The following is a 24584-nucleotide window of genomic DNA, read 5'->3' as shown; positions in this document are numbered from 1 at the left end:
TTCAGGTGAAATAGTTAAGTTAAAAAAAAAGAAGTGGTTGTGCTCTAACGCATTTATGTGCCAATGTTTACATCTTTCTTAGCCTGATTGAAATATGACAAAAATATTCATGTTCAAGGTAGAACTGATAAATTCACTTCTACATGACGATTCACAAGAACACATTTTCTCCATCGTAGAATCAATGTATATAATTATGCTTATGAATTATTTTTAGCTTCACCGTTATTTTTATTGAGCAAAACCATACATTTTAACTCAAAGGCGTATTTGCATTAAAGAACATTCAACATTTTAGACGAAACACCGGAGTGTTCTCGTAAATAAATACATTTAATATAAAGAAGTTTTGCTGCGCACATTACTAATTTCATTTCAAATCAGGAATTGACAATTATACTAGTATTTCAAAGCTTTCTCCACAAAGATGACGAATTTTTCCAGCCCTTGCAAATATTCACTGTGGGATCATCACTGTTCAGAAGAGTTATCGTTGGGCATAGTTACACAGGTACTTACAATTTCATATTCTTAGAGATAATTATTTTGTTAACCTATCGATTCATTGAATCCTTTGCCAAAGAACATGTATAAATGAGCTATCTACGAACTTACGTCCCAACGAACCAGTATCATTTGCTTGTCCACAGTGTCTTTTGACGAATACTATGGAACTATATGAATTAAATTCACATGGTTCCACTACAGTTGTCAAGACATTTCAGAATTAAAACATTGACAGGAGATGGGTATCGGAAGATGTCTTTTAATCATATTGGTGATATATTACATTTTATTTTTAATGAATCTATATCATCGTGTACATTTGTTGATGCATGGAAAAGAGCAAGAGTAGTTCCATTGTACAAAGCGGGTGATGAAAATCTAGTAAACAATTACAGACCCGTATCTATTTTGCCAGTCGTTAGCAAAATTATTGAGCGTCATGTTTTTAATTCTTTTTATGAATATCTATCAAAGAACAAACTAATAACTGAAAGTCAATCAGGTTTTAGGCCAGGTCACTCATGTGAAACAGCACTAGACAGTCTAACAGATAAATGGTTTAAAAACATGGCGGACGGTAAACTTACTGGAGTTCTGTTTATTGACCTGCGTAAGGCCTTTGATACAGTCAATCATAAAGTTCTTTTACACAAGCTGAGGTCATTTGGAATCTGTGAAAATAGTTTTAAATTTTTTCAATCTTATCTTTTAAATCGTAAGCAATGTGTCAGTTGGCGAGGTGCTCTGTCTCGAGAAAAAGAAATATCTTTAGGTGTCCCTCAAGGGTCAATTTTAGGACCGTTATTTTTTATTTTATATATCAATGACTACTCAAAATGTCTTAAACACCCGTCAGTCACAATGTACGCAGACGACACCTCGCAGGATGTAAGCGATAAATGCATAGACGTTATTGAGAAAAAACTTCAAGAAGATTTAGAGTTAGGAATTCAATGGATAATAAAAAATAAGCTCAGTATAAATCTCCAAAAAACGCAGTGCATGCTTATTGGCACATCAAAAAGGTTACAAAAATGTAGAAATCTTATCATAAATTTTTATGATGTTCAAATTGAATTTGTGAAGCAGGCCAAATTACTTGGTGTTTATATTGATAATACTTTATCTTGGGATGTTCATGTTGACTTTATTTCAAAGAAAATTTTAAGAAAACTTGCTGTGCTTAAGAGAGTGAGTCATTTTATGCCACCGAATGCTTTAATTAAGGTTTTTAATAGTATTGTATTTCCGCATTTTACTTACTGTTCCACTGTTTGGTGCAATGTGAAAAATCAGATGTTTTTAGAAAAGTTGTACAAACTTCAAAAGAGGGCAGCTAGGATACTCTTAAACATTCGAGATATTTTAACTCCTACTACCTTTTTATTTTCCTGTTTAAAGTGGATGCCAATCAAGGATTATTTTATGTTTCGACAGGTCACTTTTCTATTTAAGGTTTTAAACAATCAAATGCCAGATTATTTGAATGTGTTTCAATATACAAGAGATGTCAATTGTCGCCAAACCAGGTCGAATGATTTTATGTCAAACATATTGTATTTACCACGAGCCAAAACAGAAAATTACAAACGTTCTTTTAGATATTCATCTGCATTTTTATGGAACAAACTGTCACAAACTGTTCGAAATTCTTGGTCAGTGGATATTTTTAAATCTGTGTATCTCGCTGAGTATTTTAACAAACTCAATACTTAAAATGGATTTTTTTTCCTCAATGTCTTAGTGTACAAAAGATATGCTTCTTCATGTTTATATATGTATGTGTTGTATTTTTATATCTTGTGTTTATATTAAGATGTTAATTTTGTATATCCTTATGTGTTTGTAAATATGTTTTAATGCAGGACCACAATGAAAACTAGCTTTATGCTAATTGTGTTATCCTGGATAAATAAAGGTTATTATTAAGGTCTTCCGTTTCAGTCGGAAGACCTTATAGTGATTCTACTGTTTCTTTTTATTTTTTTTTCCCCTTTGCCCATTTCTTTTTTTTGACGATTTCTCAGAGATGGCTGGACGGAATCTCATGAAATTTTCAGGGATGATAGAGATAAAAAATATCTTTCAAATGCAGTTTTCAGTTTTTCAAAGTTCACTTCCGGTCGTCAGATATGTCCGATTTCCGCTATTTCAAAAATTTTTTGTCCCAGTCATATCTCAGAAACGGTAAGAGATTAAGACACAAAACTTATATGAGTAATAGATCTTGATAAGTAGGCAAAACCATTTGGGTTAACACAGTTCGCCGTCACTTCCGGTCGTCACAGGAAGTGATCAAAGAAATCAAAAATTTCAACTTTTCTTTTTTGAAACTTTTTTTGCAGCACAAAATAGTATTTCATTTGTAGTTTCGAAATATGCCAGTCCCACCGGAAACAAAAACGATGACTTCCGGTTATAAGAGAAAAACTACAAAATTTGAGTATTATTCTTTCCCATAAATATTTTTTATAGATAAAGTATTTTTAATGATTTTTGGATATGTTATTCAAACTGCAAATGTCTACAGTAACGTCAAATATCTTTTTAAAATTCACTTCCGGTCGCGTGATTTCCAGTCCTCAAAATGAGAACTTATCATAGCTGGATCTCGTAAACGGAAAAAGATTAAGACACCAAACTTATACAATTGGTAGATCTTGATGAGTAGGCAACTTCAGTTTGGATAAGATTGTCCGCCGTCACTTCCGGTCGTCACAGGAAGTGTTCTAAAAAATCAAAATTTTCAAATTTTCTTTTATGAAACTTTTTTGGCATGACGTTATAAAATCTTATTTGAATTTTTAAAATATATCAGTCCAACCGGAAACAAAAAAGTCAACTTCCGGTTTTAAGAGAAAAACTGCATAATTTTAGTATTTTTCTTTCCCCTAAATATTTCTTGTACATGACATAATTGTAACAATTTTTGGATATGTAATTCACACTGCAAATGTCTACAGGAAGGTCAAATATCTTTGTTAAATTCACTTCCGGTCGCGCGATTTTCTGTCCTCAAATTGAGAAGTTATCATAGCTAGATCTCGTAAACGATAAGAGATTAAGACACCAAACTGTTTCAAGTTGTAGATCTTGATGTGTAGGCAAAACCAGTTGGGATAACATTGTCTGCCGTCACTTCCGCTTGTCACAGGAAGTGATCAAAGAAATCGAAAAATTCAACTTTTCTTTATAGAAACTTGTTGCATCACATTATAGCATCTTATTTGTAGTTTTGAAATACGATAGTATCACCGGAAACAAAATCGACAACTTCCGGTTAAAAGAGAAAAACTACATACCCGGTAATTTGAGTATTTTCTTTCCCATAAATACTTTTTATAGTTAAAGTATTTGTAATGATTTTTGGATATGTTATTCAGACTGCAAATGTCTACAGTAATGTCTAATATCACAGTAAAATTCACTTCCGGTCGCGTGACTTCCTGTTCTCAAAATCAGAAGTTATCATTGCTAGATCTCGTTAGCGGTAAGAGATTAAGACACCAAACTACTAGGGGTGGTAGACCTTGATGAGTAGACAAATCCTATGAGTTTAAGATCATCCACCGTCACTTCCGGTTGTCACAGGAAGTGATCAAATAAATCAAAAATTTAAACTTTTTATGGAATCTTTCTTAGTATTACCTTATAGCTTCTTACTAGTAGTTTCGAAATATGTCAGTTCCATTGGAAACAAAAACGACGACTTCCGGTTATGAGAGAAAAACTGCATAACTTGAGTTTCTTACTATCCCATAAATATCTTTTATAAAAAGAGTATTTGAAATGATTTTGGGACATGTTATTCAGACTGAAAATGTCTAGAAAAAACCTCAAAATGAGACCTTTCACCCTTACTCAAAAAGTAATAAAGAAATATTCATTACCTTTTTCTAGATTCAGCTTCAAGTGTTTATCTCAAGTTTACCTTTCTCTCTCTCTCTCTCTCTCTCTCTCTCTCTGATGACCTTGACCTTTGACCTTGATAAATGACCTTGTTCTTTGGCCTCATTGACCCAAAGGTCACAATCCGGCTTACGGTCGTGTAGGTATTTGCAACTCTTACTCTAACAAATGCTTATAAAATATCCCCTCCTTTTTCTAAAAACAAAACAAAACAATCAATACCAACTTAGAGAAAATGTCTACAAGTCAAACGAAACGAAATATCGGCATAAGATTCGTAATAAAAGAAAGAAGAGACCTGAAAGAAAGTGTCCTGAGAGTTTTAAGGTGAGTCTCTGAAGTATTTTGAAATTCTAGTGAATATCGGCAAAATCTGCATTTTTTTCCGTCTGAAATTAAGTTATTGCTTAGCATAAAAAATAATTAAAACTCCTATTGGATATTTCTGCAATTATTGTTAATATCATTCGATTCTCCTGCTCCATTACGACATTTTAATACCAAGTATTCTTGCTTTCTTAGGTGTATGGAATTTATTTTAATTTTATTTAGATCTAAATATGAATCGGCTGAAACTCGGAAATGACGATTTTTCATATCAATTAAATTTCCACGCAATTGAGATAGGTCAATTGCAGTTACCCCGCTTGATACGATATGGTGTTGAAAAAATGCCCATGACTCACTCACTCTTTTTCCGGGATTTTGAATTAACTCTGCAACTGACCACGTGTATTAGTTTCGCTTTACAACTCTGTATATGCTAAGTGTCATTGCTTCACTGCAAATGTGTCCCATAATTATTCTAATCATTTTCCTACATACAATATCACACCAAACAGCCAATATCTCAGTTTTTTAAGAAATTTGACCGGGACTTTACTACGAAACTATTTCTTTCATTTCGAAACGATTTCCTTCAACCTTAAAATACTAAGCTTACAAAATACCTAGAATGTTGTGGAAGTTGGTGGCTCAGTGGTTAACGTGTCCGACTTTCATACAAATGGTTTTGGGATCGAGACCAGATGGAGGAATTGATATTTTTTTTTTTTTGCATTTTGTTTTTTTTTTCTTAAATACAAAAATATTCTTCTTACAGATAAAAGAGGAGAACGGAAGACCTTATTTGTTGCTGTAGCAACAAGAGTTTCTAGTTATTATTATTATTATTATTATAGAGGGGCTTTTTATCAAAACGAGGGAGCATCAGTGGCATGCCTTATCACAGAATGTTGAAAATAGTGAAGAGCAATGCTGCACGTATAAGTATAGCATTAAATTTAATATATATTGATAAAAAGATAAGTACTTCACTCGAAATGTTCAGTAGTCCTGCATTATCGACCAACTGTAAGTGACAAGTCCCTGCAAATTCCCAATGTTCTCGGCAAATTAACGGTACGCATGAATTTGAAGTTTCAAACATTAAATGAAAAACATTATTGAGGATTATTTTTCTATCTATAGCTCTTTTAATATTTATTTATTTATTTATTTTTTTTTTTTTTTTTTTTTATAATTTTATAAAACCAATATATCTGACAGATGCTTTAAAAAAGATTTTAAACAATAGTTTGGTTTACAATTAATGCTGAATTGTATTCTTTCACTTTATTTATGAGCAGTACGTTTATAGTGAAAATAATAAAGAATCTTACCAGAACTATTTTGTCATCATGTAGTACGAGATTCTACTGAATCCATTCTCCTCTCGACTTTTGCTCACAACAACTGGGACAAAGTGAGAGGGATCATTTACCTCTGGACGTTGCAATGTCTTTTCCATTTGCATTGTGTAATTTGTATCCCATAATTATACCCCCGCTTGAAAAGCGGGAGGGTATATAGTAATCGGTATGTACGTCCGTCTGTCTGTCTAGTTGTACGTCCGTCTGTCCGTTAGCTTTGGGGTACCTATCTTTTATCCGCAACTCCTCCCATAACACTGAATGAAATTTGATGAAACTGTCACAGAATCTTTATTACATATTGCCATTGTGCACCTCCTATTTCATTTTTCGATCCGACACATATTTTGGATTTCTCACAACAAAACATGGAGACTCCCATTATATTCATATGGGAGGCGGGGGGTATCATTTATAGTGAGCTCATTGCTCACAGTACCTCTAGTTTTTCATTTTTATTGTATAATTTTTTAATTGTATTATATACTTTTCCCTGTCAAATCAAGCAGACCGAATGTAACCTGTTGGTCGGGTATTTACATGTAGGATAGAAATATACAATTTTAAGTACATGTACATCTGGTTTTTAAAACTTTTCTTCAACCTGCACGAGGAATGGGGAAGAGGATGGGTAAAAAACGTGTAAAAATGGGGGGGGGGACTTGTATTTAGGGATGGTACCATGGAAGTTAAATCACCCTGACACCCAGATTTGTATGTGGCTCTTCATCTTAAAAGATCTTTCATGTAGTTAAAAAATGATTAAATATCTGATTTTTCAAACATTTTTATTGTAAAAAAAATATACATGTTATATTCTTATAGTTAGTACAATTTACTGTCAATTACATTAAAAACCGGTATTGCTATTATACTTCATCATCTTATCATCAGTATTGAAACAATCAGATTGATAGTATATACAGAGAACTAAAATAAAACCTCTTACTGAGCAAGAAAACTCGGGTACTTTTGTTTATTCGGTTTATAGCAACAAATACATTGACTGTATATAAAGTTCTGAACAGGTCTCGAGAAGCAATTCTGTTGCTCATGTGAATTTCATTTGCTTTCTCTTTTCGTATTTGTCTCGTCATCTAGGAAAATGCCTTCGTCCACGGATTCGACAACTAATGACTCCACAGAGGGTATAGTTTCCGGAACTCTAGAAAGACCTTTCTTGGCGCTAAAGTTTTCTCTGCGCGGATTATCCGCATATAGCTTTGTCTCTGGAGAAGGATAAATCTGAGGTATTGCCGGCACGTCTAAATAACTCACTTTTGGTTTCAAATTATGTTGTTCTGAGAAGGCAACATGTGTTATTTCTGATTTCATCCCTACAGGTCCTATCATCCTAGCAGCACGTGGTCGGCGATGGGTAATCGTGTCGATTACCCTGGATCTGTTGAAATCTTTCACACGCGTTACCGAAAATTTCTTGATTTTAGCCAGTTTAAGAGCATATTTTCGGAACCTTCCACTCAGAATTGCGTAGATATAAGGATTCAATGCTGCGTGTAAACAGAGTAGCCATGAAGTTATCATCGACAAAACAGTCGAAAATTCGAAGATATCTTGTTTGGAAAGAAATTGTAGTTCATTTATGACGAATGGTGTCCAACAAATTATGAATGCCAATATATGTCCAAGAAGTCTAAGCATAGCTTTTTGCTGGTTGTTACTTTTTTCCGTTGACGTATTATGAAGGCCATTTCCATTAAAACTGCTTAAATCAAAATCGATCAAAGATCTAGTCGAAGCAACTGGAAACCCCATAACAGGAAGACGACGAACGGGATCAAGAACAGCAAACGCTACGATTCCATGAGGTGGTACCGTTGTTTCACAGGAAGTTCTGTTCACATGTGCATTAAGATCGGTTATCTTTTTGGCGTGAGATCTTGCAACAACGATGATTCTAAGATAGGAATACCCCATTGTGATAATTGGCACTAAATACGTCATTAAAAATTGTAATATTGCGTATGATAAATGAGTATTCCATTTTATATAACACAGGTACAATTTAGGGTCATAGGTTACTGACCCCCAGATCCCGGTAATGCTAGGGATAGAGCTAACTAGTCCAAAGACCCACGTGGCGGTCAAAGCAAGGGTAGTGGTCATCATAGGTGACCAGGAGGAGTAGCGGAGACAATGGATGATGGAGAGGTATCGATCCAACGCAATAACAGTGGTGGTTAGGATGGACACTACAGAAAAAAGACTCGTTGATATGGCCGTAAAGGAACACATCGTCTGAAATGAGAGAGGAATGAAGCGTCATAGGAAAGTGAATATTGTTTTTTTTTATTTTTCAAATACTATACTGTTTAGAAATGCAAAATGAGAGGCAGATATTCAACATTTGTTGAATGCTAGTTGGGGTATTTTATCAGATATATTTTGATGACTAATGGTAAAACTGGAACTTGTAACCTATGCATAAGCCGTATATCGCAAAATACTTTTGAGAAAATTAAGTCGGCTAAGGCTGTTTCAGAAAATAGGATCCTTCTTTTATATAGAAGATGTCTTATGGAATATAAATATGAGTTTCTGCTAAGATAATTTTGTAAACATTTCCAGAAATGGTTTTGTAAAAAAATATTATCAAATTTTTTTTACATGGTATGTCAACCAGAATTAGCTCATTGGAGGCTTATGTTAATGATTTTAGCTGTTTGTGTTTTACTAGTAATCCCCAAGAGGATAGTTGTTTACTTTGCATTTATCGATTGTCATCACAATAAATCATCAAATGATATTAAACCTCGAAGATTTATTATTACTATAGACATGGGTCCTATTAACTGTAGCTTATATTGCAAGCTAGCGATCATCATCTTACATTAATTGAAGTGCTGCATTGTAGCGCTACAAAGAAGTTCCTGTGTGTCCTTATATGAACAATACTTCTAACAATCTACCACTTTACACACTAGATTTTCTGCGACACACTTATTTTGATTAATATCTTTTTATTGATAGGTAAAAACTAAAAACCTATTGATACAAAGTTTGAGCAAAGCAGTTCGTTACTTAACAAGTTACTAGAAATTGATAGGAATTTTGACATCCATGCCATGACATCTTTTGTTTACGTCGGGGAGGATACTGTTCCTCCGCAGCAATAACAAAATTTGCTTATAAACTAATTAGATCCAGTGTTTTTGAAAATTTTTCGTGATCTTCCCCAATTTGACATATGGATGAAAAAATACCTTGCATACTATCACCCACTTCATATTAATTAGTGATAAAGATGTAAAAATAAACAATAAAATGCCTTCTTCTGTTTATACGATAATGAACAATAAAATGCCTTCTTTTTATACGATAATGAACAGTTGCAACCATTGCAGGAAATATTATACTTTTTCCTTCTTCAATGTTGCAAAGTTTATTCTTTTAGTAAAGGCCATAAAACCATAAACTGATTTTTGATTGTTTGTTGTTTAACGTCCCTCTTCACTTGAGAATATTTCACTCATATGGAGACGCACCATAAACTGAGAACAGGTTTCAGTCAAAATATCAAATTAATATAATTTTTGCAAAACTTTTATAATGAATGTATTATAAATGACAAGCTATACTGAAAGGAAAAAGAAACGCAGCGGTAAACTTTTGAGGTTAAATAAGTTTATTTTTCCTTGTTTTTCTAGTATTCGTATCTCACGTTTGCAAAATTTTTTAATGAAAATGGAACCAAAATCTCATTTGATTTTGCCATACAATTCTTGAGTTAATGAGACTGATATGGGAATACCCCCCAAAAATGAAAATTCTCATCATTTTCAATGTCTTCTTCCCTTGACGTGGCTCTGCTAAGCGTCAATGTTTTCATCACGGTTGCATGGAAACCATTCAAGGCCCTCTTTTACGACGGTTAAGACGTTCCATGTGGGAAAAATTTACAACCGACTGCACAGCAACTCGTTGTTGCCGTTGTCCTTACTTAGACCATGTAAAAGACCTTGCGGAACTTCCGTCAACTGTTACAAGATTGCAAGAAACTCATGTCGTCAATGTGCAACAGTATATACCTCAACTGCATCAAATGGTACAAGTATTTCGTTGACAAACTTGTCGTCACTAATTTGCACGTGTTTTGGCCTTTAAGCAACTTTTCCTCGTGACGTCATACATTTCATGGCTGAGTAATTCTGAACACTGAAACCAAGATTCTCATTTGACCAGTTTTCGTAATTTTCATCATCGCCATGCGATCAAAAAATTTGCAATTTATGTTATCCTGCGTCTTTTTCCTTTCAGTAGGCTATTTAAATAATCAGAACTTTGACTTGAGTCTGTACTCAATATATAGTCTCCAGGCCGTTAGTATAATTCTGTCATCTAATTTTTAAATGTTGAAAGAAATACAAATTTAAAGATAAAAATGGATCGTCTTTACTTAAGCGTAATGTAACATAATTGAATGTTCAATAAAAAGAATGCTTTAAGATATTTGACATAAAATTTTCAAACAGTAATAGTTTTATGTGAAATAATAGATTCTAACTTTAAAACATAATTAACTTAATTTTATATTTAAATCATACATATATGATCAATGATTTTCTTCTGAATGCTTGTTTCTTGTAATAAACAATAACAGATAAAATACCTGATTAAAGTGCCATCCTTCGTACAAGAAACTGTCTGTGAGGGTCGAAATCCTAATGACGCCGTATAGTAAGTCACAAACACCAAGGTTAAGGAGCAACAAAGAGCTTCCAGACCGTAAGCTTGGTGTTCCCAAAATTGTCAAGATGACAGTTATATTCCCGACAATACAAAGAACACACAAAATGCATAAAGAAAATACGAAGATGACGTCTCCAACACAAAGAGCGCCATTGGAAGCCATCGATGAATGTGTCTGAAATCACTTAGAATTCTAAAACAAAAGAGAACGAAGTGTTCATTTAACTGGCTATTGTCACGCCATTTCGCTTCATCAAGGAATGTGTCTCTAGAAATTCTGCACAGTCTAATCCTCGATCATTAGTTAGTGTTCTATCACGTTTAGAGAAGACACTTTGATATATACTATTCTCTCGGTGAGAAGAAATCGACCAAACCCACGTGACGAGAAGTACTGCGAGAGTTGACATACTGCTAGGATAGTACTTTATTATTACATTGATTCGCTATGTAATAATTTATCGTTTCTATTTATTACCTGAGGTTGTTTACTACTTTCGCTCCAAAGTTGAAAAATAATTATTATGTCGAAGGCACTGATATATGTCGTTAATCTTCACTCAGTTTAATTTGAAACTGGCTACAGATACCATTTTTATCTAAAAGGAAAAGAAAATAATATTAGAGGCCTCCAATACAGATCGCTGTAGAATTTTTTCCCAAGAAAACTTGATTTTTGAATAAGGGAGTGCCATTAGATTTCATTATCAATTCCTTATCATGATCAAGTTTTTTCCCAACAAATCTTGACCTTTGAAATACTGTAGGGAATGCCTATAGATTTCATTTTCAATTCCTTCTCATGAACATATTTAGATTTAATGGTTCGTGTAGCCAGATGTAATTGCTTAAACAGCATCCGTTTATTGGGGGTGTTTTTTCCTTATGTCGACGAATATCTACTAAGACTATTTAATTGTTGTCTTCAAGATACTCGCTTTAAGAAAACACCATGTCCCTCAAACGGTTTGTCCAGATATTTGTCAAATTATTTTGATTAATGATGCAATTTGATTTATTGAAGGGTTGCATGTTGATTTACGTCATATTCGAGAAATTTTCATTTATCATAAACATCATTATACATGTACTTAATTCAGGGCAATTGAGCAATAAGAAATCCGTGATACGAGACTTTACTGTTAAGTCTCGACCGAAAGACCTGCAACTTTCACTTTTAAGTGCCGAATGTTTGGCGAAGGAACAGTTCTTTTATAATCGAAACAAGGTCTTTAACGGCTTAAACCAACGACCTCCGATAATGGAGCTAGCGCAATAAATTCTTGGGAAATGGTAAAGGTTGGCACGATAAAGAACTCTCACTGGTCCTGAGTGCTGATATAAGGACTGAATTGAAAGCCCTTTCATGGCATAAGATGACTCTCTTTGAGTGAATACTTCTCGAAAGGGATGTTAAATAACACACAATCAATCAAAAAGAATCATTGAGAGGAATCATGCTGCAATATTTAAAAAAAAAATGTATAGTTTTCCTATAAACATAATATATTAAAGCATCGTTCTGTCGTCAGAAAGCTGAACGACATCAATCTCGATCTCATGTCCACTTTGCATTGTCTTATCCGGTTAACATCATGTACATCGCAAGGCTGGAAGAAAAAAAGCCGACATATTTTCACAATCAATCAAAAAGAATCATTGAGAGGAATCATGCTGCAATATTTAAAAAAAAATGTATAGTTTTCCTATAAACATAATATATTAAAGCATCGTTCTGTCGTCAGAAAGCTGAACGACATCAATCTTGATCTCATGTCCACTTTGCATTGTCTTATCCGGTTAACATCATGTACATCGCAAGGCTGGATGAAAAAAAGTCGACATATTTTCGTTAAGATTGTTCAGGTCGAAGACATGGCATCGTCGACATTGCAATGAAGGATGTCATCGAGTGGACTGTTTATCAACATTGCCTTCACTTATCCTGCTTACATCGTTGATAATGCCGATGTTGCAATGTTGGGACAAATTGTGTTGTCTTCCTATCAATTCTTCCATCTTTTAAACATCATTAACATCACAAAATTGGATGACATCGAGTTGCATTGTGATAACAACTCATTCCTGTTTACAAGATCACCGACGTTAGAATGTTGGACTATATATCTGGTTGACAACCTGCCCATAAATACACGTTTGCATTGTTCAAATCGTGGAAATTGTAATGATAAATTTGATCGAGTCAACGTCACTAATTAGTCCCGGTGAAACCGCAAAAGACTATAGGTTTCCTCTGAGTCCGCCCGTCTGTCTGTCTGTTCCACTTCGTTTTCCTCAATTGTTTTTGTAAACGCTTGCAGATGTTGAGCTGATTTTTGGTATGCAAGTGTATCTTGATTAAGTTACAGATCAATTTCTCATTTCGTTCCGCTTCATTTATTGTCGACGGAATAATGGCATTTTTTATTATTGGATTCATGATCGGGATCGTGCTGCACTATATTAATGTTCCAAATTAGATTGTCATGTTAAAAGTTATTGATTGGAAACTTGCCAAATTAACCAGTTAAAATGAGCTGTTTTTATCAAAGCATGTCTAATGGCATTCAAACACTTCTTTCTTTGTAAGGCAGAATGACCTAATTCCAATTAGACATTTCATTCATAAAGAAGTAATTACTTAAATGAAAACTTGAACAAAAACTAGCTTAGTTTCACAGGACTTTTGGGTTTTTGTTCTATCTTAAAGTAATTTAAAGATTCCTTCAGTAAATGAAACAAAAATGACATTGTCTTAAGTAGGTCACATCAGAATTAAGTCTGCGACTACTTCTACCCTCTCAACAAATCAATATTTCATGTGATCGTTACAAATTTGTTCCTTCCAGAGCGTGCTTCTCAATGGTGATTAATTTCCGTTATAATCTAAATGTATGATGTAGACTGCAAACTGGTTTCTTTTTACCACTTAATCATTATGATAGTGTCCCGTCTATAAAAAGAAATTTCCACCTTGATTCGCATAGTTGAACTGAAGTTTTATTTGATTTCTTAAAGTATCTTTCTTCGATACTTTATTTTAGACAAAAAAAAACGTTATGAATATTGCAAAGATGGGAAACAAAGAACTGATGAATTATTATGTATGGTGAAATTTTGTTACATTAAGATTCACAACTTATGTACCGACTTTTTTCAATAGGTTGAACATTGGGTAAAGATAAAATATATTCTGTAATAAAGAATAGTAATCAAGTGGTAAGAACGTCTGCTCTAGAGTCGCGAAGTAAGGAGTTGATCCTTGTGTCGCTGGTTCTAATCCCATTGTGGGACGTAGAGACCGGTCCTTCGGATGAGACCTGATAAACCGATCCCTTCCTGCTCAATGGCCCTAAGTGCCGAGTATAGGACAAAATTTACCGCTCTCCACCGGCAAATGGTGTCGTCTTCATATGAGTGAAAAATTCTCGAGAGGGACGTTAAACATTATATAATCAATCAAGTTTAAGTACTATGAAGTTTACAACAAAAAGATGTTTGAGTTTCTGATTGACAATATCTACATGTACCTGGTATGTGGTTTTTGGAGACCAGGTCTTCCAACAAACTATTGGAATTCCCATCGGGACCAATTGCGATCCGTTATTAGCAGACCTATTTTTGTATTCACTTGAAGAAAAACTTGTGCAAAATCTTATGCGTGAAAAGAAGAAAGCTGCGGCCTTCAACTCAACATTTAGATATATCGAACGACGTATTGTCCCTTAACAAAGGTAATTTTCATTCCTATGTCGACGCGATATATCCTGGTGAGCTTGAGATTAAAGATACCACCGAGTCTGACACATCTGTTTCATACTTGGATATTTTACTTGAAAAAGACGTTAATGGAAATCTAACAACTAAGTTCTATGATAAACTTGATGACTTTAACTTTTCTATTGTCAACTTCCCTTACTTATGCAGCAACCTTCATCGCCTGCATACGGTGCTTATATATCTCAGTTGATTTGATACGCAAGACCATGCACTACGTATGAACAATTTCTATAACGAGATAAATTGTTGACAAACAAGTTGATAAGACACAGATATCAACAGTCTCGGTAAAGGTCATCATTTCGTAAGTTCTATGGTCGATACAATGACCTTGTCAGCAAATACAATTTATCAATGAGTTAAATGCTGACTGACGTTTTTCATACTATTTGTTAGTCCATTATTTATGCACTGATTTGACGAAGGATTTTTCCGTTATTTCCCGATCATGAAAAGGAGCACATGGTGGATATGAACGGTCGGCAGGGGATGCTCTCTCCTTCATGATACTTGATCCCACCTCTGATATTTTGGAGGTCCGTTTTTGCTCTGCTCCTATTTTGTATATGTTTTATGGACTGTGATATTGAAAAGATACTATTCGTTGTTCTCTATATCCTTCATTCAAAAATATATTTCAACAATAAATCGGATACACAGACTAAGCACGGTCATCAAAAAACACCTGAGGTGGGATCAGATGCTATGGAGGAGTAAGCATCACCTGTCGACCTCACACTGGAGCATTCGGTTAAGGCTATTTTCACCTACTCGATTTTCCTGTTGAAATTTGCTAGAGGTAAGAACAGATTCAGGTCTTGCAAAGATGAGGCAAAATGAATGCCTTTCATAGCAGTCCAATTGTTTAATTTTTGTTGAAACTTTTTTCGGGGGTGGGATGGGGGTCGAGGCATCGCATGTAGGAAAATTCATTATTTCGTGGTATCATGACTGCGGTGAGGAAACGTCCATGTTTGCAATATACACTGCAAAAATATAAATAGCCTCAGTCATCGCAAAGCATTATTTTTATTCATGCTAATACATTGTAATGTCTTTAAATTTAAATGACGGCGGATCAAAGTTCTCAAAACATTTGGTGCGACTTCTGTGTTAATCCAAACGATATATACTCATAACACAACATTCATCGTGATTTATTTGTATTTAAATGTTTCATTGTTATGGGTATTTTTAGAGTTAAGAAGGATTAAAACAGAATGTAAATCAGATATGTTCTTGGAGAGATTTTAAAGTACATTTAGAAAAATACAAAATGGATTTCAGAACTTTAATACTTCTCCTCTCCTTAATTTTAGGTAGGTTATCAAATTAATTTGTCAACTTTTATAACATTTGTTTCTTTACAACTGTTCTGTAGCCATTTCATTACATGCAACGCACTGCAAATATATTTAAAAGATGGCTGCCATGGTTGTTCCTATCCACGCTTTATTCAGAATGTGACATGGAAAGACACTACTAAAGGTCGTGTGGTGTATGGAGATACCAAGATGACTGGCTGGGCTTTTGTCGCCTTTAACCAGATGATCGCGGACTGGGAGTGCTACATGAAGGACGAACATTTCATTGTGTCAAGGTAAAACACTTCATAACAGACTCTACACTTTTTTCACGAATAAGGAGGTCCTGTGACTGTAAGAAAAAAAATGGCGGGGTTTGAAGTAATGTTCAATGATTAGTTCTGATCCATTTGATATAAAATGTTTTGCATATAATGTAAGATATGTAGATGACGAAGAGCAATTAAAATCAAAAGAAAACGAATCGTGTACTGGGTAAAAACAATGGCAACTTAAAACATCAGAGGTGTGATCACGTGCCGTGGAGGAGTAAGCAACTCGTATCGGCCGGTGAGCCCTGTGACGGTATTATTTAAAACCAGTGTCACAACAATTAATCTGGAACAGATTGAGCAAAAAGCATGTACGAACCTACGATAGTTGTATTTTATAGTCATTTTAACTACCTCGTTATTTGTGAAACGAATTGATGACTTTATATGTTGCTGTTGGAATTCCTGTATCATTAACTTCATTTTGATTACATTTGTACGCTGTCTCTTTTAAAAAATCTGATCATATTCAGAACATGCTCTTGAGTATCGAATTAGTTGGATGACAGTGTATATTACTAAATAAATAGGGCAGAAATCAGTGGGAAAAAGCTGAGGTGAACCTGTTCGTTTTTTAGTTGGCCATCAGGAGAAGATCAAAGATTATTTATGGGGAAGGGGTATAGGTTCTCTTAACGCCTCATGTTGAAAACATACATATGAGAAATTTCTATCTTTTTTTAACAGGTCAACTACAACAATTAAAGTGTTTGGAGCTGAAGTTCATGCATATCTTTGCCAGAAGCTGAGTCGAATTGATGAAAATGCTATTTACTATTACGCAATGACAGGTAATAAAACATACGGAGGTAACGAACTATACAAAATAGGAGCAGAGCAAGCACGGACCACCAAATCATCAGAGGCGGGATCAGGGACTATTGAGGAGTGAACATCCCTTGCTGACGGTTACAACCGCCGTGTGCTCTTTGTCATGATCAGGAAATAATGGAAAAATTCGTCGTCAATTCAGTGTATAAATAATAGACTAATAATTAGTATGAAAAACGTCAGTCATATACATTGTACATTTATGTGACATTATGATCATTTTCCTTCAATCGCCACAATATTTTATACTTGCAAGAGCGGTCGGAAAGGTTTTTAGAATGTTTTCCGGGTCACTAAGACGAGTGTCCTAATGCCTATTATAATTGTTTTATGCTTGCAAACTATGCTAAATTGGTGGTAATATAAAAGTTCGATAATATTTTTTTATGAAAACGCTGTTAATTTGTAAATTTACTATTATTTACTATTAACCTCTAATATTTGTTACAAATGTGTTATACAGATAAAGAAGAGAATGCTGAAAGAGAGAGAGTACATGTAACTGCGGCCCTGATACAAGATGTCTGCACTGTCTGTAATCCGAAGTCTTCTCCAGCAGACGAGGAGTTCCGAGTTCTTGTCAGAGATGGTATGGCTTCAGCAATATTGTTGGATTTCGATTTTGGCGTTTTTCAATGTAAAAATCAAACACAGCTATCCCTACAAAGAGCTTTCGAAATGATTAATTTTCTTAAACTGCTGCATAAGAATATTGACGGCATGCAATAAAATTGATTGAAAATTGAAATATCCCAGAAGATCAAAGAGATGCTATATTTCCATACATTTACATATATAAACACATTGATTGATTGAATATGGTTTAACGTCCTATTGCGCCATGCGGACGGCGTCAACACACTTTGAAAATTAAAAGATGTCAAAAGATAAAGATCTCGCCAGCCGAGGCCCAATCCAAGAAGTTTATTTTATTTTATTTTGCAAAATGCAGTTTTAATGTACAATTTTTACCTCGATGAAGATCAATATTGCTGTCAGAATATGCAAAAATTGGACATCAGTAAAAACGTTGCTGTTGAAGGATAATTTTCGCGCAGAATTTCATTTTGTCGACCAGTTTTCTTCGATGTAAAAGCAATAAGGAATCTTTTTCGTGCGAAGCGAGATTCGAACTCGCGACGTAAGAAACAACTCCTTAAATCGCAACTCTACCGCAAACGCTGTAATCACTCACTGTGTTATGTACATTGTACTTATCAAGAAATAAATGGTTATGAACAAGACAAGACATCAGTTTAAAATATCTTTACAGGTACTGAAGTTGACCCGTCATTATTAGAGGCGCCAGTTGTTGGATGTAATCCGTGTGTTCTTCAGTGTGATATACCAGGCTCTCCACCTGTACCTACCACCACAACAATTAAACCTACAGGAAAAATGGTTTTCAAAATCAAAAATAAAAAGCCATCCGTAAAACCTACTGATAAGAACTCAATACAGAAGAAATCTAATGCTGGACTTGTCGTTGGAATTGTTATTGCGCTGTTAGTCCTTGTGTCTATGGGTGTAGGAGCTGCGGTCTGGTACTTCCGATTTAGAAAATAAACACATCAATTCAATTTCTACTTGTTTTTATAAGCGTTCACTAGAAGTCTTTTAAGGTCAAGATTTAGTAAATGTAAGGTGCCTACAGATTGATCAAATTTGATGCTTTACAACTTCAGCTTGGTCAAATAAGGTGTTTCGGGGCATAATTTGTAGGTAAACAAGACGAAAAACTGTATTTTAAAGTGTCATTTTCAATGAAAAATTAAGAAAACCATTCATGAATATGGGAGTTTTTTTCATATTCGACAAAGGAATTGTATCCAGATTGCCTACAGTCTCTCAGAAAACGGTAATTTGTATGTTCATAGCCTCTTCTTTAAATCAATATCAAATATAATATAGGTATCCGGTTTACTTTTCATATAATTTCAAATTGAATGTCATGAAAATACCCTCTTTTCTACAAAATTCTGCTAAAGCTGTAAAGTACGGGAAAAAGAAAGTTGAAATTGATTATGACGTCATAATGGATCTAGCACCAAAAAATTAGTCTAAAGTTATTTACTACATCTTGAGCTTAAGCTGAATTTTGTTTTTTATTTATTGACAGTCCTGTAATGCCAATGGCAAAGTAGTTCAAGAAGAATTCCCACTAATTTTGCAAAAAATTAGTTAATATACATATGATGAACTTTGGACATAGAATTACACACTGCTTTCGATACAGGGTTTCAAAACCAGAGCAATTAAACAACCCAATTGAGGAGATTCATAAGTCACAAAACTTAGTATTGTCCAGCACCTCATTAAAGCACCCATCAGTAACGTAAATAATCAACGAATGTCAAAATGAAATTCGTTCTTCACACTTATATATGTGCACCATGCCATTATTACTACGTTATGCGGTCGCCCTCGTGGCTCAGTGGTTAGAGCGTCTGCTCTTGAGTCTTGAGGTAAGAAGTTGATCATTACGTCGTGGTATGAATTTCACTGTGGTACGTCGAGAACAGTTCTTTGGATGAAACTGTACAAACCAAGGTCCCGTGTAGCCGGTAGGTGTTTACACGAAAAAAAAAATCCATGATTGAAAAATTCTCAAGAGGGACGTTAAACAAATTTTTTAGGACTAACAAATTCCAATTAGTTGCAGTTTCCGTTTATTTTCTTCGCAGAGGTTGCATATACTGAAGTGAGATTGGTATACAGATTTATCATACGAATATCTACAGCAAGTGCTGTGTAAATCAAGAATTGTATTGATTGATTGTATATTACTAAACGTCTTTCTTGTGAATTTTTCACTCATATTGGGACACCACCACTTGCCGGTGGAGAGTTGCAAATTTTGTCCTATACTCGCCACTCAGGACCATTGATCAGGAATATATCATATGAGTGAAGAATTATCAATTAATCATCAATCCTGTATAGAAAAAAATATTATGCTTACGTTTAAAAACCATTTGATAGTAAAACATTTTTTAATTTCGGCTTTGCAGTTGATAAAACAAAAATATCTTACCACAATCTTCAGGTTCTAGGGCATCTTCTGAATAAGAAAAGAACCCCATAGTTTCATACTTACGTTTAAGTTCCATTTGCTAGTAAAACAGATACTTTTATCTCGCTTTGCTGGTCTTGAGACAAAAAAAAATGCCACAATCATCTGGCCCTTGACCACCTCCTGAATCATAAAAAAAAACAAAGAATAATAACAGAGCTCATGCCCTGTTTACACAAACGTTTGTTTGATTCGCTGTTTGGAAGAATGTTGTTATCATTAAATTCTAAGAATATTCATTTAAGTCCAATTCATTCAACTGGCTTTATTTTTTTTAAATAAGATTAGGAATTAAAATGTAAACAATGCAACTATATCCAGGCCCCTCTAAAGATGTAAAAAGCTAATTCTCTTTATTTGATGGTTTATTTAAATTTTTTGGTTGTTCACTTTTCTGTCTTTTGCTGGCACTAGGCACAGCCTCTACTCCAAAGTAATCTTGTAAAGATTTAATGATGAGGTACAGGTCATTCCGTGTCAGTCTTCTTTCTCCTTCTGATTTTTTTTTCAACATTGTGATGTGGAATCACTTTCTTATTTGTGGACTTAACCGTTCTTGGACCATTAACATTTCCACGGATTGTCTTTGGAAACCCATTAAATCATTCAGAAGAACAGAGTTTTTTTTTAAATTAAGTGGCATGATATCAAAGATTTTATGTGAGGAGAAAACTTTGAGAATAATAATTAAATCAAATTAAAAATTAAAACTTTGCAAGCTTACATACATCATTATTTTAAGTGCGTCAATATATCTATACTTATAGATTAACAAATTTTGCAAATAAGTTCTAAAACGGCTGCACAAGAGTTCTTACTTAAGCCTGTAGGAATACACTAGGTATAATGTGATGTCCGTAAACTATATTCAGATTTCACGCTCATAGTTATTATCGTAAATTTAATAAAATGTCTATATACTTTCATTTTCGAACAACAGCCTCGAAATAGCACAGAAGAGAGTAAAGTGGTGGCGGATCGAAGCAACTGGCATTTTATAATAGAACTGACAACAAGCAAACGCTTATTTATTTCATAAATCTTCATTAATGAATCATTCAATCAAGACTTGATTCAAGTGATTTACAAGAAATAAGCTGTGGTCATTGATTAAAAAACAAAATGTAGGCTTGCCAAGCAGTTTTAAAATGAAGCTTTGGGATCAAAATCATTACATCTTTCTGTTCTGTTACTTTTAATTAACTAAATATGCATTGTATCCATGATTTATAAAAGAATGAATTTTGCAATTTTTATGCCTACATTTCTATTTTTGGAGGCAAAATGTCACCTTTATTTTCATACCTTTCCACAACTGAGAAAAAAAATATATTTTAGGTACAAAACTCGAGCCAAATCACAAAATAACAAGATGCAATGTAAATTATTCAACAAAAACTTTTATTTTGTAATTAACAAATTAATTATTTTGTCAGGCTGGTCTGGCCGTCAGGCTATTCTGGCCTTTACTTGGTAGTTTTGCTCAATGTCTGAAAATAAAAATAAAAAAATTTATTTGGATGCTATTGTAAGTCCATTAATACACAGGGAAAACTCAGCAAGACTTAAAAAAATTGTTACTTTCAAAAATTAAAAGGTAACACTATTAATGTTGTCTGTAGTACCATGCGGGTTCCATGAAAAATCTTTTCTAAGTACCTTCTAACATGTCTGAAATAAAGCACAAGAATATATTTATAAACCTTTAGAAATAACTTATATGAGTTAAATGACTTTAATGAGTTTAAAAATATATTCATTATACATATATTTTTTAATATAAATTGGTGAGTTCTGCTTTAGTGAAATTAAAATGGGTAATTGCTCCTTGTTTCAGTGATGAAGTGTAAATGCAGTTATATAACATCTAACACCAATATAAAAATCTAAATTAAGAATTGATAAAAATAATGGCAACAACTATAAAAAAAAAAAAAAAAAAAAAACTTGGCATGCCTGCGCTTCCAACAGTTTTTTTCAATAGTACCTGAATTGAGAACTTGCCGGTGGAGAGTTCCAAATTTTGTCCTATACTCGCCACTCAGGACCATTGATCAGGAATATATCATATGAGTGAAGAATTATCAATTAATCATCAATCCTGTATAGAAAAAAAAAGTATGCTTAAGTTTAAAAACCATTTGATAGTAAAACATTTTTTAATTTCGGCTTTGCAGTTGATAAAACAAAAATATCTTACCACAATCTTCAGGTTCTAGGGCATCTTCTGAATAAGAAAAGAACCCCATAGTTTCATACTTACGTTTAAGTTCCATTTGCTAGTAAAACAGATACTTTTATCTCGCTTTGCTGGTCTTGAGACAAAACAAAAATGCCACAATCATCTGGCCCTTGACCACCTCCTGAATCATAAAAAAAAAACAAAGAATAATAACAGAGCTCATGCCCTGTTTACACAAACGTTTGTTTGATTCGCTATTTGGAAGAATGTTGTTATCATTAAATTCTAAGAATATTCATTTAAGTCCAATTCATTCAACTGGCTTTATTTTTTTTAAATAAGATTAGGAATTAAAATGTAAACAATGCAACTATATCCAGGCCCCTCTAAAGATGTAAAAAGCTAATTCTCTTTATTTGATGGTTTATTTAAATTTTTTGGTTGTTCACTTTTCTGTCTTTTGCTGGCACTAGGCACAGCCTCTACTCCAAAGTAATCTTGTAAAGATTTAATGATGAGGTACAGGTCATTCCGTGTCAGTCTTCTTTCTCCTTCTGATTTTTTTTTCAACATTGTGATGTGGAATCACTTTCTTATTTGTGGACTTAATCGTTCTTGGACCATTAACATTTCCACGGATTGTCTTTGGAAACCCATTAAATCATTCAGAAGAACAGAGTTTTTTTTAAATTAAGTGGCATGATATCAAAGATTTTATGTGAGGAGAAAACTTTGAGAATAATAATTAAATCAAATTAAAAATTAAAACTTTGCAAGCTTACATACATCATTATTTTAAGTGCGTCAATATATCTATACTTATAAATTAACAAATTTTGCAAATAAGTTCTAAAACGGCTGCACAAGAGTTCTTACTTAAGCCTGTAGGAATACACTAGGTATAATGTGATGTCCGTAAACTATATTCAGATTTCACGCTCATAGTTATTATCGTAAATTTAATAAAATGTCTATATACTTTCATTTTCGAACAACAGCCTCGAAATAGCACAGAAGAGAGTAAAGTGGTGGCGGATCGAAGCAACTGGCATTTTATAATAGAACTGACAACAAGCAAACGCTTATTTATTTCATAAATCTTCATTAATGAATCATTCAATCAAGACTTGATTCAAGTGATTTACAAGAAATAAGCTGTGGTCATTGATTAAAAAACAAAATGTAGGCTTGCCAAGCAGTTTTAAAATGAAGCTTTGGGATCAAAATCATTACATCTTTCTGTTCTGTTACTTTTAATTAACTAAATATGCATTGTATCCATGATTTATAAAAGAATGAATTTTGCAATTTTTATGCCTACATTTCTATTTTTGGAGGCAAAATGTCACCTTTATTTTCATACCTTTCCACAACTGAGAAAAAAAATATATTTTAGGTACAAAACTCGAGCCAAATCACAAAATAACAAGATGCAATGTAAATTATTCAACAAAAACTTTTATTTTGTAATTAACAAATTAATTATTTTGTCAGGCTGGTCTGGCCGTCAGGCTATTCTGGCCTTTACTTGGTAGTTTTGCTCAATGTCTGAAAATAAAAATAAAAAAAATTATTTGGATGCTATTGTAAGTCCATTAATACGCAGGGAAAACTCAGCAAGACTTAAAAAAAATTGTTACTTTCAGAAATTAAAAGGTAACACTATTAATGTTGTCTGTAGTACCATGCGGGTTCCATGAAAAATCTTTTCTAAGTACCTTCTAACATGTCTGAAATAAAGCACAAGAATATATTTATAAACCTTTAGAAATAACTTATATGAGTTAAATGACTTTAATGAGTTTAAAAATATATTCATTATACATATATTTTTTAATATAAATTGGTGAGTTCTGCTTTAGTGAAATTAAAATGGGTAATTGCTCCTTGTTTCAGTGATGAAGTGTAAATGCAGTTATATAACATCTAACACCAATATAAAAATCTAAATTAAGAATTGATAAAAATAATGGCAACAACTATAAAAAAAAAAAAAAAAAAAAAAAAAAAAAAAACTTGGCATGCCTGCACTGCCAACAGTTTTTTTCAATAGTACCTGAATTGAGAACTTGCCGGTGGAGAGTTGCAAATTTTGTCCTATACTCGCCACTCAGGACCATTGATCAGGAATATATCATATGAGTGAAGAATTATCAATTAATCATCAATCCTGTATAGAAAAAAAAAGTATGCTTAAGTTTAAAAACCATTTGATAGTAAAACATTTTTTAATTTCGGCTTTGCAGTTGATAAAACAAAAATATC

The 24584-nt window shown here is 33.5% G+C and overlaps 2 protein-coding genes across 2 annotated transcripts; one reads left to right on the top strand and one right to left on the bottom strand.

The window, feature by feature from the left end:
* Positions 1 to 7169: 7169 nt before the first annotated feature.
* Positions 7170 to 10980, bottom strand: LOC134254644 (5-hydroxytryptamine receptor 1B-like). The gene is made up of 2 exons (XM_062737181.1): positions 10738 to 10980; positions 7170 to 8366 (listed from the first exon to the last, which is right to left on the bottom strand). Exons 1-2 carry the CDS (start codon positions 10978 to 10980, stop codon positions 7170 to 7172), a joined length of 1440 nt encoding a protein of 479 aa, XP_062593165.1.
* A 1739-nt stretch (positions 10981 to 12719) lies between these two features.
* LOC134254643 (uncharacterized) lies at positions 12720 to 18630 on the top strand. The gene is made up of 5 exons (XM_062737180.1): positions 12720 to 12922; positions 15979 to 16197; positions 16921 to 17024; positions 17528 to 17653; positions 18338 to 18630. Exons 1-5 carry the CDS (start codon positions 12720 to 12722, stop codon positions 18628 to 18630), a joined length of 945 nt encoding a protein of 314 aa, XP_062593164.1.
* Positions 18631 to 24584: the final 5954 nt, after the last annotated feature.

Source organism: Saccostrea cucullata, unplaced genomic scaffold (genome assembly GCF_032062105.1).
Source record: "Saccostrea cucullata isolate Sc308-1 unplaced genomic scaffold, CSIRO_AGI_Scuc_v1 ctg4207, whole genome shotgun sequence".
Classification (NCBI taxonomy): Eukaryota; Metazoa; Mollusca; class Bivalvia; order Ostreida; family Ostreidae; genus Saccostrea; species Saccostrea cuccullata.
This window is presented reverse-complemented; position numbering and strand designations above follow the sequence as displayed.

Bases quoted from the DNA above. Each gene is read 5' to 3' on its own strand.
- LOC134254644 (XM_062737181.1), bottom strand. From the start codon at position 10,980: ATGGCTTCCAATGGCGCTCTTTGTGTTGGAGACGTCATCTTCGTATTT. The intron at 8,367-10,737 runs GTATTTTATCTG...CTCTCATTTCAG, and splicing joins AAGGATGGCACTTTAATCAG to ACGATGTGTTCCTTTACGGC.
- LOC134254643 (XM_062737180.1), top strand. From the start codon at position 12,720: ATGTCATCGAGTGGACTGTTTATCAACATTGCCTTCACTTATCCTGCT. The intron at 12,923-15,978 runs GTTAGAATGTTG...ACTGTTCTGTAG, and splicing joins CTGTTTACAAGATCACCGAC to CCATTTCATTACATGCAACG. The intron at 16,198-16,920 runs GTAAAACACTTC...TTTTTTTAACAG, and splicing joins GAACATTTCATTGTGTCAAG to GTCAACTACAACAATTAAAG.